General features: G+C 45.5%; 1 protein-coding gene across 11 annotated transcripts in view; it reads left to right on the top strand.

Annotated features, from left to right (window-relative positions):
• Positions 1-17,022, top strand: part of PLS3 (plastin 3) — a 52,829-nt gene that overhangs the window by 15,261 nt on the left and 20,546 nt on the right. For 9 of the 11 annotated variants that reach the window (XM_065077661.1, XM_005500476.3, XM_065077665.1 and 6 more), the window contains one exon: positions 15,212-15,298. In XM_065077661.1, the coding sequence (XP_064933733.1) occupies positions 15,232-15,298 (67 nt within the window). In that variant the 5' untranslated portion in view covers positions 15,212-15,231. Of the gene's footprint in view, positions 1-4,809; positions 4,955-15,211; positions 15,299-17,022 lie in introns of those variants that run through there. The other 2 variants (XM_065077662.1, XM_005500477.3) reach the window with 2 other exon arrangements.

The following is a 17,022-nucleotide window of genomic DNA, read 5'->3' as shown; positions in this document are numbered from 1 at the left end:
GCTGTCTTTTAAAACTTTATTTCTTCTGTATATCAAAAGACCTTAGTACAAAGAACTACATTCCTATTAAATTGCAGGTTTTGCAAATTAATCTGAAGTTTATTCCATGAGGATGCAGCCCACATGAATGTTTTACATTTCTCAATTATAAATGTGTCTAAACTGATGTTGTCAGAAAATGGATTAGAACAACTTCCCTGTTCAGAAATTTTGGGCAGTCACATGTGTTCCTCAGCAGTACAATTTCAGTTATATAGCACTATTTCCTTGAGTAGTGACTTGCGGGCTTTTTGGTCTTAATCGACCTTCACCTCATGCTGTTGTAATTGCCCAAAACAAAATGTTTTCTTTGGGGTGTGATAGGTGCAAGGTGCACTTCATGGTGAGTTAGGTGGAGCTGCAAAACTGGCTTATTCTCCACTCCAAGTTCCTTCTACCAGCTTCTGCTTTGGCTCAAAGATGACATAGCAGGAAGGATGAGAAAGTGCCCCAGAACTGGTGATTCCCTGCTCAGGCCTGAGACCTGTCTGCAGGGCTGACTGGAGCAAACCCTGGTGGCACCGCAAACACCTGCAGCACCTTCAGCACTGGCTTCTGCCCTGGGAGGTGCAGTACATCTGGCAACTGTTTTTTCAGTGAAAGTGCAGAAAAGGTTCCCTTGGTCACCTTTAGTTTCTCTCTCCCTTTACAATAAAACCCACCCAACTCCAGACTCCCCATTGCCTGTGATCACAAGGGAATAACGTGTTCATTTTTTATTTTTTTTTTTTCCACATGTCCCCTCTCCACACCCACCTTTTGTGTCTTTCGAATTTAATAAAGTGGGTGACTCAGTACTAAATATAAAGTCTGCTTCCGGCATCATCTGCCTGTGGCTCATTTCCTGGAGCTGACATCAGTGGAGCCTCCGATTTCCTTACGAAGTAGTGAGACACAAGATATCCTTTGCACGGTGTTCTGGGCATACTTGCTGTCTTCTTTGGTGACTGCATGGCTCCCTGCTCTAGGCTGTGAATAACTACTCAGTTAATTACTAAGCTGATAGCTGTTGGAGCACAGGGTAAGTCAGGCAAGTCCTCAGATCTATGTTGCACTGCAAAAATCATACTTCGGTTTGCAAGTGTTTTTTAAATAAAGACTAACTTTCAGTCCCTGCTGCATATGCAATTTTTTTATTAAATAAGCGTGAGCCTGACTAATGTCTTGCTTTCTTCCTGATGACAGGCTCACTGAAAGAGCAGCTCAGGAAGCTTTTAAGCAGGAAATCTAGCAAAGATGGATTTTTTTTTTTTTGAAAAAAAAAACACTGATAAATTGAGGACTTAGCTCAAATGCTTGCTCCTCTGTTGTCAAATCCTTCCATAGCTGTTTACATTGATGGAATGTACTCTACAGTTGGTTGTGACTGAAGGCAAAGGCAAGAAGCTTATAAAAAAACACAGGGGAGAGTGCTTCTATCCATCTGTGCACAATTTATCTTTAAAAGAGAATGTGGACAGAACTGGAGGAGAGGAGCATCCAGCACATGGTAAATGGTCACTGATCCTAGTCCAAAATGGGGTAGTGGCTGGCCACTCAGCTTTGCTCTCTAGAGCCTTGGCTCGTAAAGTGTGGTGATTTCTTTCTGATAGACTATTTGGGTTACCTGGTTTCTCTTCCAGCTAGTTACTCCTTTGGCTCTGTCCACGCTCCTGTCTTCGGGAGGATGCTCCCAAAAATGCTTGTTATGCGGCACCAGAGCAGGCAGAGCCAGGAAGCTGAGCCACCTTTGCTGATTGTGGACACCCAGCCAGCTGATGCTCTGCTGGCTCTGGGATCTGCTGGGGCTGGTGTGGCCCAGCCCAGCCCTCTGGCCATGGGGGTTTCTCTAGCATGGGGATGCTGGAGGGGGCCAGCTTGTCCTACACCCCCTTGACTGGATGGCAGTGGAGCTGGCTGTATCCCAGCAAACAGCTTTTTTAGACAGGAGCTAGAGGTGCCTGCAGGCAAAAAGCCTTCCCAAAAATCGCTAGGGCTGGTGTAGAATGCCCAGGGACTTAGACATTGCTGTGGGTTTCATTAGTTGCCTTGTCATGCTAATATTGGAAGATGTACATCTCTTGGTGTTGCTAACTAGAGGTGGAAGAGACTACTTCTGGAGTGGGCAGGAAAGCTGGGTGTCCAGGAGCAGGTGGCTGTCCTCTTCTGGGTGGTGGGACTCGCTGGAGAGAGCAGTGGGGTTGCACAGTCTGCTGCAGCTGAAGGCCAGCACGTTGCATGTGCTCTCTTCCTGCCCCAGACCTTTGCCAGAGGGTCCATTCTTGGGGGCTAGTGGTGAGAGTGACAAGGTGACTCCTGGATTTACCCTCTCTGCTCCCTTGTCACCTGGAAGGCAGTGTTTGCCACTCCCACAGCTGTTGCTGAGTAACCTCTGGAGGGCAAATACGTCTTAGTGGCTTCCCAGTGAAACTTGGCAGCTGGAGCTGGGGAGGAGATGTGTCCTTGCGTAATGGTTTGCTGGAGGGATCCTGTCAGTGTTGCATGTCCTCCTCACGTGTAATTTTCAATCCTGATGCTCCATGCGGGAGACCAGACATCTCACCTGAGTAGAATAACTTCTGAGCATCCTGGACGTCTTGTGCTTCCCTAAAAGGTTTTCTTAAAGAGCAAAATACACTGCTATGTTAGCCTGATTGTAAAACTTCCTATTTTGGAAGAGTATGGGGAACGGTGTGTGCCCAGCTATGCTGGAGGAAGTGGGCAGGGAGTGCCCGGGGAGCTGCCTGCCCGCTGCCTGCCGTCACCACACCCCAGCACAGCAAGTCTCGGGGCATGACGTGCAGATGAGTGGGTGCTTGCACTGTCAAAGTGCTATTTTAGGTTTGAGTGTAATTGCAGGTTGGACCAACAGGATGGATTTGGAGTATTTGGAGAGCAGAGTGCTTTTAAAGCAAAAACTGGCTATTGTTGATATTTTGCAAATGTGGAAGATAGGTATTTCGTGTGCACTGTGTGTGCACCAGTTGAACTTCTCCTCATGGTGGAGCCCCTGAGGATCTGTGCTGACTGGGGACAGCGGGTGGCAATGCTCTTTCCCTTCCCGGCAGGGGGAACAGTAGTAGCTGTTAGCCCAATAAGATGTTTTACACTCACCTACAGAAAAAGAAGTGGGGGCTGGAAGACCCATGTGCTGGTGGTTTTTAGGTGTCTGCCTCTCCAGTGTGAATCTTCAACCTGCACACCTGCAGGTGCTGCTTTTCTATCCTAGCAACACAGATGCCAGAGACAAGGGGAGGAGTTGTTTTCTTTTCCTTCCCCAAATCAGACATTGCTCCTGCAATGATTCTGCTGTTGGTAGAAGTCGTCACAGCCTGATTTGGGAGCTGGGCTTTGGCACACTCTCCCCAGGACCTGCCAAGCCCCAAAGCCTAAGCACTTCCTAAACCTTACAGGATTAATTTATACTGTGCAATGTGTTCATACACAGAACGAAAAGTGGAGGGACTAAACTCCCTGAAGTAAGTTTATTCAGCTTTGTTGCCTATTTCTCCCAAGACTTTATGAGCTGGATGCAGTCTCCGGTTTGGATCAGAGCAGACAGATGGGGTCCTTGCACCAAGGAGCTGACATGATGCTGAAGCCGATTGCTGATGCAAGTCAGAGCAAAGTTGTTTCCCTCTAAACCTGATGCACAGGCAACCTGGTCTTGGTGGAGTGCAAAAGTGTTTTTCAAGCCATTTTTTTTCTTTCAAGTGGCAGCTGCAGTTCTGGGTATAAAAACCTCTATTTTGGTTTCCATTGTACTTACCATTCTGAGGAAGCTAGCAAGTTGTGGGTTTGGGGTTGGGTGGTTTTTTTTTGTACTTCTTTTGAAACTTTACAGCTGGAAGCTAAATTTTCAGGTGATACCCAAGAAAAGGGAATAGGCAATGACTCACTTTCCTGGCTAACATAATTTTTAAAAAGAGAAAACCAATGACTGTATTGGTCAAGTATTTTTAATTTTTAGAACAGTCATGGGTTCTTCAAATTCATCACTAGTTCAAGTATTGTGTTTATTAGTAAGTGACACCCTTTCCTTTTAGCTATGGGAGGGCTCAAGCATTATGAACTTAACAGGAATAGAAACTTCTGAAATATGTGATTATAATTTGGAAATCCCACTTAACCTTTTTGATGATTGATTCTACTCCTGTGCATTGCATCAGCAACAACATAGTACATGATGTTTCTGTTTCTTGTGTCTTCCTGGTTGGCAGCAGATGTCTGTATTTCCCCTAGAGCAGACAGGGATTAATTGTGGAGGTAATGCAATACATTACGATATGGATCAGCTCTGAACTCTGTATTTACCACCCATTCAGACTACCTTATTTTTGAAGGGGGAAATTTGAGATGAAAGAGCAGGCAGCATCTTCTTTCAGTGTGGACTGAGCCCGAATAGGTCTGGATTCTCATTGCTCTGTTCATGAGCTTCTGGTGATTTTAAAGACATCTGTAAAATAAGTATAAAAAACAATAGCCAAACTCCATATCACTGTTTGGCTGAACAAGCTGAGCGCTAGCAATACAAAATGCATTTAATTAAACATTAAACATAAAACTGTTACTGTTTTTTATTAGTTTAAAAGAAAAGTTTGATTACCTAAAAGTTCTATATCTTACTGCCTCCTGTCCCTAAGTGTCAGACAATAAAAGAACAAAAGCTTGCTGTTGGGGGGGCATCCTCCCATCCTTGCTTCATATGTATACGATGCTCCGAGCTGCTTGTCCCTTAGCTCTTCCTAATGCATCTTTTTTGCCACATGACCACATCCCTTCTGTGGCTCTCGGGAAGCGACCTCCCATTTGCTGGGCGGGGATGGTGGGAGGAATGCTGGCTGTCCAGATCCCTGCCCTGGGTGTGGGAGACGCTTCAGCGCTCGGGCCGGGCGAGGGAGCGATTCACCTTCCCGAAGAGAGGCGGAAAGGCAAGGTAAGGGTGTCAGCTGCTGCGGGCTGGCCTTGGGATGCTGCTGGCTGCTGCTGGGTTCTGGCTGGCTGTGTGGATGCAAGCACATGCCAGAGATTGCCCTGCCACGACTTGTTTTGCTTTTATTTTCTCTGCAAAATATCTAGTGATTCCTAACTCTGTAGCAGATAAAGGAAAATAGCTGTAGGCAGAACGAAAAGATTAAGTTTGGGTTTTAGTGCATTTTAAAGTTGGAATTTATCTGTGCACCTGACTGAGCAGCACATACAAACAGAGCAGCAGCAAGTGCTGTGACTGACTTTGCATCACTAAGTATTTAACTTTTCAAGTGCGGATGGAGGGTGTGCCTTCCCAGAAATCTCAGTCTGGGGCACATCTTACCCTGTCTCAGTCTGCAGCAGGTTTTTAAAATGCAGAACTGCTTGAACTTACATGTTAGCAATGTTAAATATTTAAACCTTTGCCTTGCAGAAAGTGTGAGGAGCTCTGTGTACTTCTGGGAAATGGCTGTTGCCTGCTGGCTGTGATGGCTTCCTAACTTTTTGGGCTCTTTTGCCTGTAGAGGATGGGCTCTGAGTGCTGTTCTGGTGGGAATGGCATATGGTATCACAGCCTGGCAGGAAATTTTCTCCAAACTGAAGAGTTTTTCTTCCTTGCTGTGTTTTCTGGTGAGGGATGGCTATACTTGATGCTGGAAGCTGATGTAGACCCTCTCCAAATCTTTAGCAGTCACTGTTGGCTAAAACACTTATACAACAAGTACTTTTAAGTATCGGACTGAAATGCTGAATCTTTTATGCTGAAAAACTTAGACTTAGCATGTCTGAAAACCTATAAAACACATCTACTGTAGCTTCTTCATGTCCTGACTTTGTTTATACTCAAGGTATTGCTCTGAGGTTTTGCTTAGCTGTATTTTACTTCTACCCTGCATTTATTCTACAAAACATCTGGCTGTAAAGTGTGATTTCCACAGCTGATGTCCTCTCACACCCTCCTGAAATTCAGAGTAGTGATGAGGTTGCCTGCTGTTTACAGTGCACACATTTCTTTAACCATTGCATCTGTTCTAGGGGTATCAGGCACTGGCTGAGCTGCTAAACCAAGGGAGGAGGAGAAGGCAAAATAGATTAAAGGGACTCAACAAGAAGTTTGTTCTCAGCTCCAGGAGTGCTAGGTGCATCTTGGAGATCCTGCCTGGCCTTGAAACCTGCTAATCAGGGTCTGCTTTGTAGAGATTATTAATGCTTGTCCAAATTTCAAGAGTCACAGAGTAGAGTTTGTCTGATCCTGGATTGGCAACTGCTACATTTTGCTCCCTATCGCTCCTCCCTGTAGTAAGTCAAATTATAGAGAAGTGTGGGGAACACCCTGCTGTAAAAGTAAACGTGATTTCACTCTCATGGCAGCCTCCTGGGAGGCAAAGACAGCAGCTCTCCTGCTTTTCTAGCCATTTCACATTAATCTTTGAGATTAATGTTTTCACTTTTGTTATGGGTAGATAGGATTGGTACCATCTTCTCTAGAAAAAAATAAATGTTGAATTTACAGTTTGTTTTTTTTCTAATTTCAAAACCAGCTAGGACAACTATGCAACGACACTGATTTATTGCAGTCTAGTGTTGCTTTCTTGCTCTGAATCAAATTATTTTGACTTTTCCTTTTTCCCTAGCGCTTTCTAAATAAGATTACTAGCAGCAGGGGAAGGATGGAAAAAGGTTTTTCTTCTTTTATCAGGAGCTCTTTCTAGTAAGAGAGAAGTTACTGAAATTCCTGTTTTTTAAGTGACTTTTGAAATATAATTCCAAGGCTTAGAGTATGGTTTGTAGTTTCTGGTGTTTTGTTTCATATTTAAGACAACATTCATCAACACACTTCTCAGAATGTTTATCATCTGGGCAGCAGTCGCCAGGCTGCCGGAATTTCAGCCCTGGTTGTGCCATTTCAGGACAGCTCTGTTTATCTTCAGACTGATAAAACAGTCTGCAAAATCGCTCAACTGCAGCTGTACCTTCTAAAAGATTGCACAAAACCCACCCTCCAAAAATTGATTGCTGAAACTCCCTGTTGTCCAGCTCGCCAGGGAACGGCACCGTCACGCTGGGTGTTTGGCTTGCAGGAGCTTGTTTGCTGGCATTGAATAAGCGGTGACTGTACCATGATTTAATTTAGGGATCGGGCTGATTCCCCAGCTTGGGCGGAGGGGAAGTTTAAGAGATTGAGTAATGCTTCTCGCTTTATCATTCCATATTGAATATCAGTTGCTTTACCTGCCAAGCAAAGGCCCTACCTGAGAGAGGAGGCTGGAGATGCTGGGGTGATGGAGATGGGTCTAGGCTGGGTGGCCTTGACTCCCTTCAACCTTTGAAGCACTTTCTTCACCTGCTGGGAACCAGGACACAGGCTGAGGTCTACAGCTCACCCTTGTAAGGAACTGGGCTCCTTTCGGTCTAAATATTGAGAAATTGAGAGACACATGCTTAAAGCACATTTAGGCTAACATGCAGGTCTCAGCAAGCAGGTTTCAGTTGCTTCTGGGAAAGAAAATCAGCACTGATTCAGCCTTGTGATCCTCATTCCTTCTGGCTTATGCAGGCAGGGAACTCATTGGCTTTCTGAGAGTCTTGTTTTAAAATCAAGGATGCCTTATGCCAACTTCTGCGATGCCTGATAAGAGGTGGGTCATTTCTCAAAGTCATTTATGGTTAAGAAACAGAATAAGCAGAAGGAAGTGTTTAATTCTGCTCTTTATTTAGGGAATAAGCAAGAATAAGGATTACTATAGTAGCAGCATAAGAATTTCCTGAGAGGCTGTCATGATTTTTCTCTGTCTGAGTCAGGAATTTAAATTTAGCTTTCTGAGTCTCAGCCCATTAGCTGACATCTGACCCTTGTACCCCCTCTCTTTTACCTTTAAATTATCTCTGAATGTTATTTGCTTTTGCAGGTTCCAGGCAGGATGCGTGTTATTTTCTTCCTTTCCCGAGAAGTCTTGAAAGGATCACCTGTTTCACGTTGTACTAATTAGTTAATGGGGAATATTTCAGTTCTGTTTTCACTAGATGTGAACAAATTATTGAAATTCAAAAGTGAGCTAAACCAATCTAGCAGGTTATGATCTCAAATGTGCTCTAATTTTGTAGTTGCTCTGCTAAAACCAGAGGTGTGACAAAATGCAACGTTTAGAAGTATTTGGCAAAGAGGTTTTTAAGGACTGACTCATTGGTGCCTCGAGCAGTATTTATCTGGTTTCTACTGTGCCCTGCAGATTCTAAGTAGTCTGTAGATACATGCAAGAGAGTTGGAGCAGCAAGGCGGCCTGTACGCTGTGAGTCTGCAGTGTGATGGATGTGTGTGAATGCTGCAAGGTCTCACAGGCAGCTGCTCTCCTCCTTGAAAATCAGCACTGCCCCTGCTTTGACCGTCCATCTAATCCACTTGGTCCTGCTCTTCCATGTCAGGAGTCTTCAGAGAAGAGTATAGGTCTGCAGGAAGATTTATGTGCTTCTTTCCATTTGAGTCCCAAGTCAGTTCTACATTTCTGTTGGTTCAGTCTCCTTGTAGTAAATGCAGGGTCATGACAATAAGAAAACATTCATCTACTCTGCTGCAGGTTCGCATGTCACCACTTAATGTTCATCAGTGGCAGCTCTGGCTTCCAGTTCTTCAGGGCTGGATGGGAATGTGTTTGGAGAGGCTGCACTGAGGACTGGGGAAGCATTTCTTTCCCTCCCATGTGCAGCTGGAGCAAAGACATTTGTGTTACTCTGAATTCTGCTCCCCTTCAGGCCTTGGGCAATTGGATATCATGTGGCTACGCATCCTCAGCTGCTTGCTATCATTCTGTTTTCTGTACCTGCAAGACAGAGGGAATTGTGTACTCAAATTTCTGTGTCATATCCCCAGCTTTCAGTATTCTGCATGATGCACTGAAGGACATGGCTTTCCTGGGCTTTTAGCAGGGGCCTGATTCCTGTTTGATGCTGTGAGTGGGTTTAATGCTTATTTTTGTTTTTTCTGTGTGTACTAGCTACAGCTGCATTCTGGGTCAGGGTGCTGAACATACTGACCATTATCCATGCCTGACTGCACCCCAAAAAGGCTCCTTGAATGTGCAGGGGAGTCAGAAGCATGTGAATTGGCTGATGGGTCAGTGGTTGTTTTTACTAAGGGATTAAGATGATCGAAGCTAGTGAATCTGGTTCTGTCTTAAAGGGAGAGAAAACACTTTGACCAGCATGCAAACAGTGAAAGATTAGGTTGTCCAGGGTGACAAAGTATGTTGGGGCAGCAGTTAAATTCTAAGCAGAAGGCATAGGAAAACTGGGTTGCTGTGGTTGTTCCCATACCATTGGAGTGACCTTGCCTCTGTGCAGCCCGGGTCCCTGCTGGGCATCTACCCCAGCCCTGCTCAGAAAAATCTGTTACTATTCTGCTCAGGTCTAGCTGGGAGAAATTAGGTTTTTAATCTGGACATGCTGGATGAAAGTGCATGTCCAGAGGTAGATACCACATTAAGACATGTCTCCAAATCTGGAGAGAGCTGCTGGCAAACCAAGTGCAGTGACTAACTCCAGGATGTGTCTCTGATCCTGATGGATTTGACAGATTTTTCCTCTGCAGCAGCAGTGAGTTGTGTAACAACAGGAGCAAAGTCTCACAGTCTGCTCCCAGGTGAAAATAAACATAGCAGGAAGCCTGTCTCTCCCAGCATGACAGCTTCAGGGATCTGAAAGAATATAAAGCAAAATCCACTAATAGGGACTTCTGTTGACTTAGAGATGCTTCAAACACATCAGCTGAAGGTAATCTTTATATGGGATTGGGAAGATGTGAGCGGTAAGGTGTTTGTTCCGTGGGAGTTGCTATCTGTGGTTCCATGTCTTGTCCCTGTGATGCAGCAAGTGGCTCTATAACAGCTGGTGGGCTGCACAATCAGCATGGGCGAGTCAAAGTATGTACTCTGTGTGTACTGAATGTACTGCGTGTAAAGGCAGTAGCTTGAGGAAGCTGGAGAATCGGGAGGTGAGAGGTAGTAATTTCAAATAGCAAGACAAGCTTAGAGAATTTCAGTATTAAGATTGAATTTGTGTGTAGCTGGTTATTGGCCTGTTGAGGTAAGTTGTTTGATGCTATGCATGGAAAAAGAAAGCTGGATTAATAATGAAATAAAGCTGGATTTGGTGATTCCTTTGCATTTGTTATAGCTTAGTATGGTTCAGTAGTTAAAGCATTACAGACTTTGAGAGCAGAGCTGTAGTTTCTTTGGTGTTGAGCCTGATGTACATGGGGCTGGGAAAGCCTGTTTGAAGGGAAGAGCCACAGACGAGAGTTACAGCTACTTGGCCAAGTCTGGCACTGCAAAGAAATAACCTGCTCAAAGCTTTTTGTGCTCCTTTCCTCCCAAGGCAGGCAAAACAGCTGAGTTGATACAAACACCTCCATATTTTCCATGCATGAGTACAACATCCATGCAAAGAGCAGCAGCAAAGTAATTTCTGGAGGACACTTGTTTGTAGCAGTGTCACACTGTTGGTGAGTTGTTAGACACTGCAAGGGTGCTGTCTCTGTGCATGGGGTAGCATCTCCTAATTGCTGCTCTTACCAGGATGACACCTATCGCCACGTGGAAAGACAAAAGCATGGAAAAGGTCTGGTTTCAGCCTGTGTCTCTGACCAGTGACTGTCTGGAAGGTAATTGCCAAAGAAAATTTTATGTGTTTCCAGCAGCCTTGTGTTTGCTAATAACCACACACAACAAATGGTGCTGTCTTGGAAGAACTTGATGAACAAAACAGTGTTTGAAACACACAAACTGATTATGAGCAGGAGAGGATGGATTGCATGATAGGTTTTTGTCTACAGGCCATCAATCTCTAAACTCGCCTGTCTCCCCCAAAGCAGAGGTAGGTATTTATCTTGGAGGACTCATCAGACCAAGCCTGTGCACCGCAAGGTTTTGTTTCCTCCTGTTGCTGTCAAGCTTGAAGATGTCTTTAAAACCCCAAAGGCTTTGCTTGGACTGGACCAGAAAAAGGAGCCAGCAGAGCTGCTGGGTGCACCTGATGATGAGGTGCAGGGGGTGCATGTGCCCTCTCCTGCCTGCAAACATTTCTAAATGCAGCTGCTGCCCATGGACGAGGGTTCCTGCAGTGCCAGGAAATCCCTGCAGTATCCCAATCACCTGGAAAAGGATACAAAGAAAACTCAGGCTTTCAGCCCTCACCAGTGACTTGCTGCCCTCACTGCTTTGCCCTGAGCAGAGTGGCTGCCCAGGTTAGCCCAGCAGCTCCAGAACTTGCACAGCCATGCTGGGATGCACATGATGATGATGACCCCATGGAGAGGGTCTGTGCAGCAGTAGGGGTGAATCTCTTGCTGCAGAGGACTAGGACAGACTTTGTGGTGACCAAATTTCACACATCTTGCAAAAGGAGCCAAGGGGGTGGATGGGGCAAGGCAAGCAGCAGAGTGCAGATAGTTACTCCATACTCTGATGCGGCCCTTGGCAGGGCTCAACCTGACCTGCAAAAACAGGGAGGAAGAGGAGGATGGGGTGAACCACAGGAAGCCTGAGGGGCCAGATGCTATGCCAGCTGAATCACCGGGATTCCCTCCAAATTAGCCAGGCAGCTGCGTCAGTGCCTTGTGCTGCAAGCCCAGAGGCTCTGGCACTTGCCATGGCTCTTGGGGGAGACCAAGTGCTTGCCTGTCCCCCTCATTATATACCTAAAGCAAGGCTGCTACGTGCTGGGTTAGTGGTCAGAGACATAAGGGTTTTGAAATATTTTTATTAGCTAATGCTGACTGACTTGCCTTCTCATGTCTGGAGCCTTTGTCATGGAAAGGCAGCAAAACCACAGGTTTCTCTGAGAAGGGAAAGATGTATGGGGTGAGTCACTGCTCCAGTCTAGGCCTAGCTCGCTCTTTTTTTTTTTTTTCCAATCGTATGGAAAAAGAACGTATTAATACCCTTTTGTTGACACTTTAATGTGTCTCTGCATTTGTCTGTTTGAGTAAACAAATTTATGCTGTTAATCAGTCAGTTGTTGAGATATTAAAACAGATGAATTTGGGAGGCACAAAGCGTCTCCGTTTTCAAACTAACACAGAGCTGCTAAGAAGGCAAATTCTTCCATTTGGATCAGCAGTGAATTCCAGCTCTGTTTCTGTTGGAAGTGTTTGAGTGGCTGTTGGGAAATACTTGGTTTCTGTGCTTTCAAAATTGAATTAATCCTCCAGCTTTTAAGGAGATGCACAAATACCTGAATGCTTCTCCCTCTGCCCTGCCATTTTTCACCCATCCTCTGTGCAGGATGCAGCTCCCAGGACTTCCCCTCTTGGGGAAGAGTCCTGGGGACTTTTTCTCTGGCATTGAGTGTTTTTCTGTTGCTGTCTGAGCAGTTAATTTGCCCAAATGCCCTGGTTAGTTTTTGGCACTTGTGCTGGAAGTGCTGAGCTCCACAGTCCCTGCATCCCTCCAGTGACAGTCACCGCTGCAATGCTGTGTCTCCAGGTGGCTTACAGCTGTTAAAACACATGGTCTAGGGCAGCTTTTATTTGACCTGTATTGCAGTTCTGTCTGGAGAGCAAATAAACTATCCCTGATTCAGTGACTGCAGTGTGTTTAGAAGCTATAAAACTTGTTTGCACAGAAACTTGATACAACTCCTCTCAGGGAAGGGAGTTGATATTTGAAAACCTGAGATGTACTTAAAGCAGCTCTGATCTGCAGCACAAAGTGACGTCTTCAAGGGCTACACCGTCTGCCAGACACTCACTTCTGTCAAGCTGCTTTAGTGCTTTGCGTGTTACGGAGCTGCCTTGGCTTTTCTTCTGTGGGGTGAGCGAAGAAGGCAGGAGCAAAAGGGATGTGGAGCAGGAATTACTTCCTTATACACTGTGTTTATGTGTGCATTGACCTATGGACTGTTTGTCACGAGGGTGTAAAACGGGTGTGGGATCACTAGCTCACTTCTGTCTTCTCTTTTCCCCTTGTTGTCTCTCTAAAATGGGTCTTTAAATGTTAGCTTGTCTTTGGCTGTCATTGCATGCCCTTGGAAGAGACTTTTTTGTGATAGAAGGGACTGGATGTGGTGAGACATGAGCAGCAGTCCTGCATCCCCACAGGGCTTCTAGTGAGGCAGCTGATGTGCTATCCCTGTGCCAGGGTGATAAAAGGGCTTTTTATCTCCATGAAGACAAAGCCTCTTGTTCAAAAAATGCATGTGAATGAAAAACACGATTCTCAATGCCCTAGACTCAGCTATTAAAAACAAACAAAAAAACCCCTCAGGCAACAGAAGTCTGAAAAGCTTCCTTGCCTCCCAGCCCAGTGTACCAATGTGAGTGTAATACCCCTCCATTGCAAAAAAACTGTGTAAAATTGCTTTGGGAGCTTAGCAGTCCCTGTCAACTTGTAACTTTGTGGCCCACTAACCTCTTCATATACTGTTTTGTTGGTTACTTTCCCCTTTTCAGACAGCTATAACAAGGTCAGGTATCACCTTTTTCTCAGGTTCAAATTCTCCATCTGTCCTCTCAAGCTGAGAAACAGAGAAGGAAGAAAAAATATGAAAACTGAGATAAACCTGTTTTATAGACTGTTGGTGACTTTTACTGACTGTTAAACATCTTACGTCCGCTGGCAGCCCTGCAGATGCTGGGAGATGGAGTCTGATGTGCTTTCCTTCATGTCTCTGCAGTGATGCAACTTCTTGTTGACTTTCTCTGCTGCTGGCACCTGTCTGAGCTGCTTTCCCAGGCTGCCACACCTGCCCATCGCTCCCATCTCTAACAACTTCATCCTTTCCACACTGAGTGAAGTGTTACAGAAAATGAATATTTACAGCTACAGGCAAACTTGTGTTCTTAAGCTAATAATTCCTTGTGAAGGCAGCTGGGAGTCTCAGACAAAAGAGGTTTGCTAATCAGAGCGCAGTCATTTGTGGAGCTGAGACTCTCATTGCTTGAGCAGTGAACCAGCCCATTTGGGATCCTGCCTTCTGACAGTCTGTAAATCTGAATTCACCCTGAATTCCTTTTGCTTACAGAGGAGGAGGCAGCTGTGTCTGTTCCCGTAGGCAGAGGAGGAACCTTTTATTTCTCAACTTGCAGTGACTGTAGCTAACAAAAGTGGGAGCTGGAAAAACTTGGGACGTAAATCTCATCTAAGTTGCACTGAGCTTGCCCAGATCTCCATTTTTAGAGACTGAGCTAGAGCTAGCATATATGCTTGAATGTGCTTATCAGTGTGTACCTTTTTGTTCATGCACGGGGATTGTCCTGTTTGCATTGTTCTATGAATTGCTAGTCTCTCTTGGTTGTATTGCCCCAAGTGCCAACAGGACACAGTCTGATGTGCTGTCATGCATGTTGCAGGAAAGGGACATGGGCAGATTGTTGGTGTTTTCCCATCCCTACGGTGATACCTCCTGTCTAGGCTGGCTGGGTGGCACCTAACAAGTGCTCGGAAAGGAGGATTGTAGCAGATGGGTGTAGGAACTCTATGGTTCATCCTCTCTGTTTCGTTAACACCAAGCAGTTCTGATCAAAGTGGGGTTTCTGTGTACTCGGGGTTGGAACACGGCTAATGCCTGCAGTTCTGTGCTTGCTTGTGGTGTTCCCACCATGCCTTGCTCAGTAGGGTGGAGGGGTCAGCGGCAGTGCAAACAGCCCCTTGCTTACATGGTTTATTGAGAGACTGACTCTGGGGAAATAGGCAGGTGGTTATTCAAACAGTTTTCTCGTAGAAAAGCAGATTATTTCCTTTCTGCAAACAAGGTCAGGTATACTACTTTGTGCAAAAAGACATTTTTCAGGTACTGTTCAGAATCTGTATTATTTGAGTTCGGTAGCTGTGTGCTGTTGGGAGACAGAGAGGCAGACAGAGCACTCAGTATCTCTTGCATTAATATTTTAACTCTGATTTTGTTCAAAGTTGTGGAAAATCTCTGGAGATGTGAGCTTTTCTGAAATACAGAACATACTAGTAACGGGTACCTTAATATGTGCAGAACAGCGTAGCACATAAAATAAATACACAGAGCTAAATATTAACAAGGCTAATAGGATTTTTGACTTCTTAAGGAGTGCATTTCACATCTTCTGAATTTCACACATCTGTTTTCTTAGTGGAATGATAAACATGGCTTCAAGAACTGTAGTGACCTTGGTACTGATTGTTGCTATACTGCTGTTCAAAACTGCATCAATTTGAATGCATCCTGATTTCACACAGTGTCTTTATTCTCTGTTTAGGTACGCCCTAGATTCATGAGATGGCCAACACCATGCAAATCTCCAAGGATGAGCTGGAGGAACTTAAGGAGGCCTTTGCCAAAGTTGGTAAGTCACAGTGAGGGCACCTTGCTCCTGTTTGCTGTGCATCTGAAATGGACTTATCCACCTCTGTGAGCACTGGTGCCAGCAGGACATGGGCATTCTGGTGCTTTCCTGATCTCCCCCATGCCAAGGAGCCCCTTGGCAGCCTTGTTGCTTCTGGCTTGTCACTTCTAGCCAAGGACCAAAAATGAAGGGAGCTAGGCAGTTCAGCCCTCACTGAGCAATGGCAGGCAGCCTTGCCCTGTTGCTCCAGGTGGGCTTTATTGATTCCTGATGGCAGAAGAAATAACCAAACAGGTATTGTATTACTTTGGCCCAGGCAACTCTGCAAGGTTTGCACAGTGCTTTGTTCTGGTGATGTTGGTTTTGGCAGATTGGCTGAGCTGTGCAGGTGGTAAATGTAGGTGCTGCGTTTCTGGTTTGTGCATGTGCATTTGAGGCACCACATTTGGTGAGCTTCTAGGCAAAACCTAATTAGTGGCTGTTTACCTGGCCAGTATAGAGTGACTTGTGGTGACAATAAAATGCTTTGTGGTTGCAATGCATGTGCATTGCCCTCTGGTGGCTTTATTTCTTCTCTGGTTCTCACCTCCATAACAGCCTGCAATGCTCCGGGAGTGCTCTGCCTGCCTTCCTGCTCTCCCCCTCCGCTGGCATTGCAGAAGCCTCTGGCAGGCTGCTTCAGAAAGCCTAAATGGGGAGAAAACTGACATCATGGAGAAAATTGTTTTCTGCTGGTTTAGTTTCCTGATATGGCTTACTGAGGATCAGAGGGATGCCAGGGAGGGGTGGGAATGGAGCTGGACGGCAGCAGCGTGAGCTGAGGTCAGTGTGTGCAGCTGGAGAACCACACCCGGGACTGGCACTGCCCGGGAACGAGTTGCACAAGCGATCAGAGCCAGTGTTTCGTTCTCCTGACGGGACGTCAGCATTGCTTGTGCACTGGTTATGAATACAAATTGGTAGTTGCCTCACATCTATATCGGGTAAGCAGCCTTTTGGAGCAGGGTGGCTCTTAAAACTCCCACATGCTCTAAACTCGCTGTCTGTAGACAGGAGTATGAATTTCAAAGACAACCTGTTCTCATGGAGCATTATTGCCTGTTGGACTTGAAGCAAGTTGCATTTTAGGCAGTTCCCTTTCCTGTCTCACCCTTCCGGGGACTTTTCCAGCAGGTGGAAGTGAGTTGCCGCAGAGGGAGATGAGTGACCATCATGCTTCTTGATGCCTAATGGGCCTCTGAGTGCAAACCTTAATAAGGCTGGGATGCAGGCAGCCCATTCTTTCCTTGGATAAACTTAAAATGATTAACCTGGCTGGAATGTGGTGGCTTTTTATCATTAGTGTGTGGGGAAATTATCAAGATTAGGTTGGCTGGCTGCCTTCACACTGGGAACATACAGAAACCCAAGTCAAATCCTGATTTGTTTTAGGAAACCAGCTCACCCTGCTCAGGAGGTGGGTCCCTGTTTGGTTTTAAATTATAAAAGCAATGTCAAAACTTAGGTATTATTGAGAAATGTGATAATTAGCCTGGACATACCCACAAGTGAGATGGGATCTGCTAGTCCTTCTGTTTTGTGTGCTTTAGGCATTGTACAGCTCACAAGCATTGCTGTGGGACACACCTGTCAGGAGTGTCTTGAATGCTCTCACTAATTTTTTTTCTTGCCCAAAGGAGCCACATTTGACCTAGGATATAGAACTGGTTGCCAAATGGGTAACT

The sequence above is a fragment of the Columba livia genome, chromosome 12 (assembly GCF_036013475.1).
Source record: "Columba livia isolate bColLiv1 breed racing homer chromosome 12, bColLiv1.pat.W.v2, whole genome shotgun sequence".
Classification (NCBI taxonomy): Eukaryota; Metazoa; Chordata; class Aves; order Columbiformes; family Columbidae; genus Columba; species Columba livia.
Note: the sequence above shows the minus strand (reverse complement) of the source record. Positions and strands in the feature narration are given on the sequence as shown.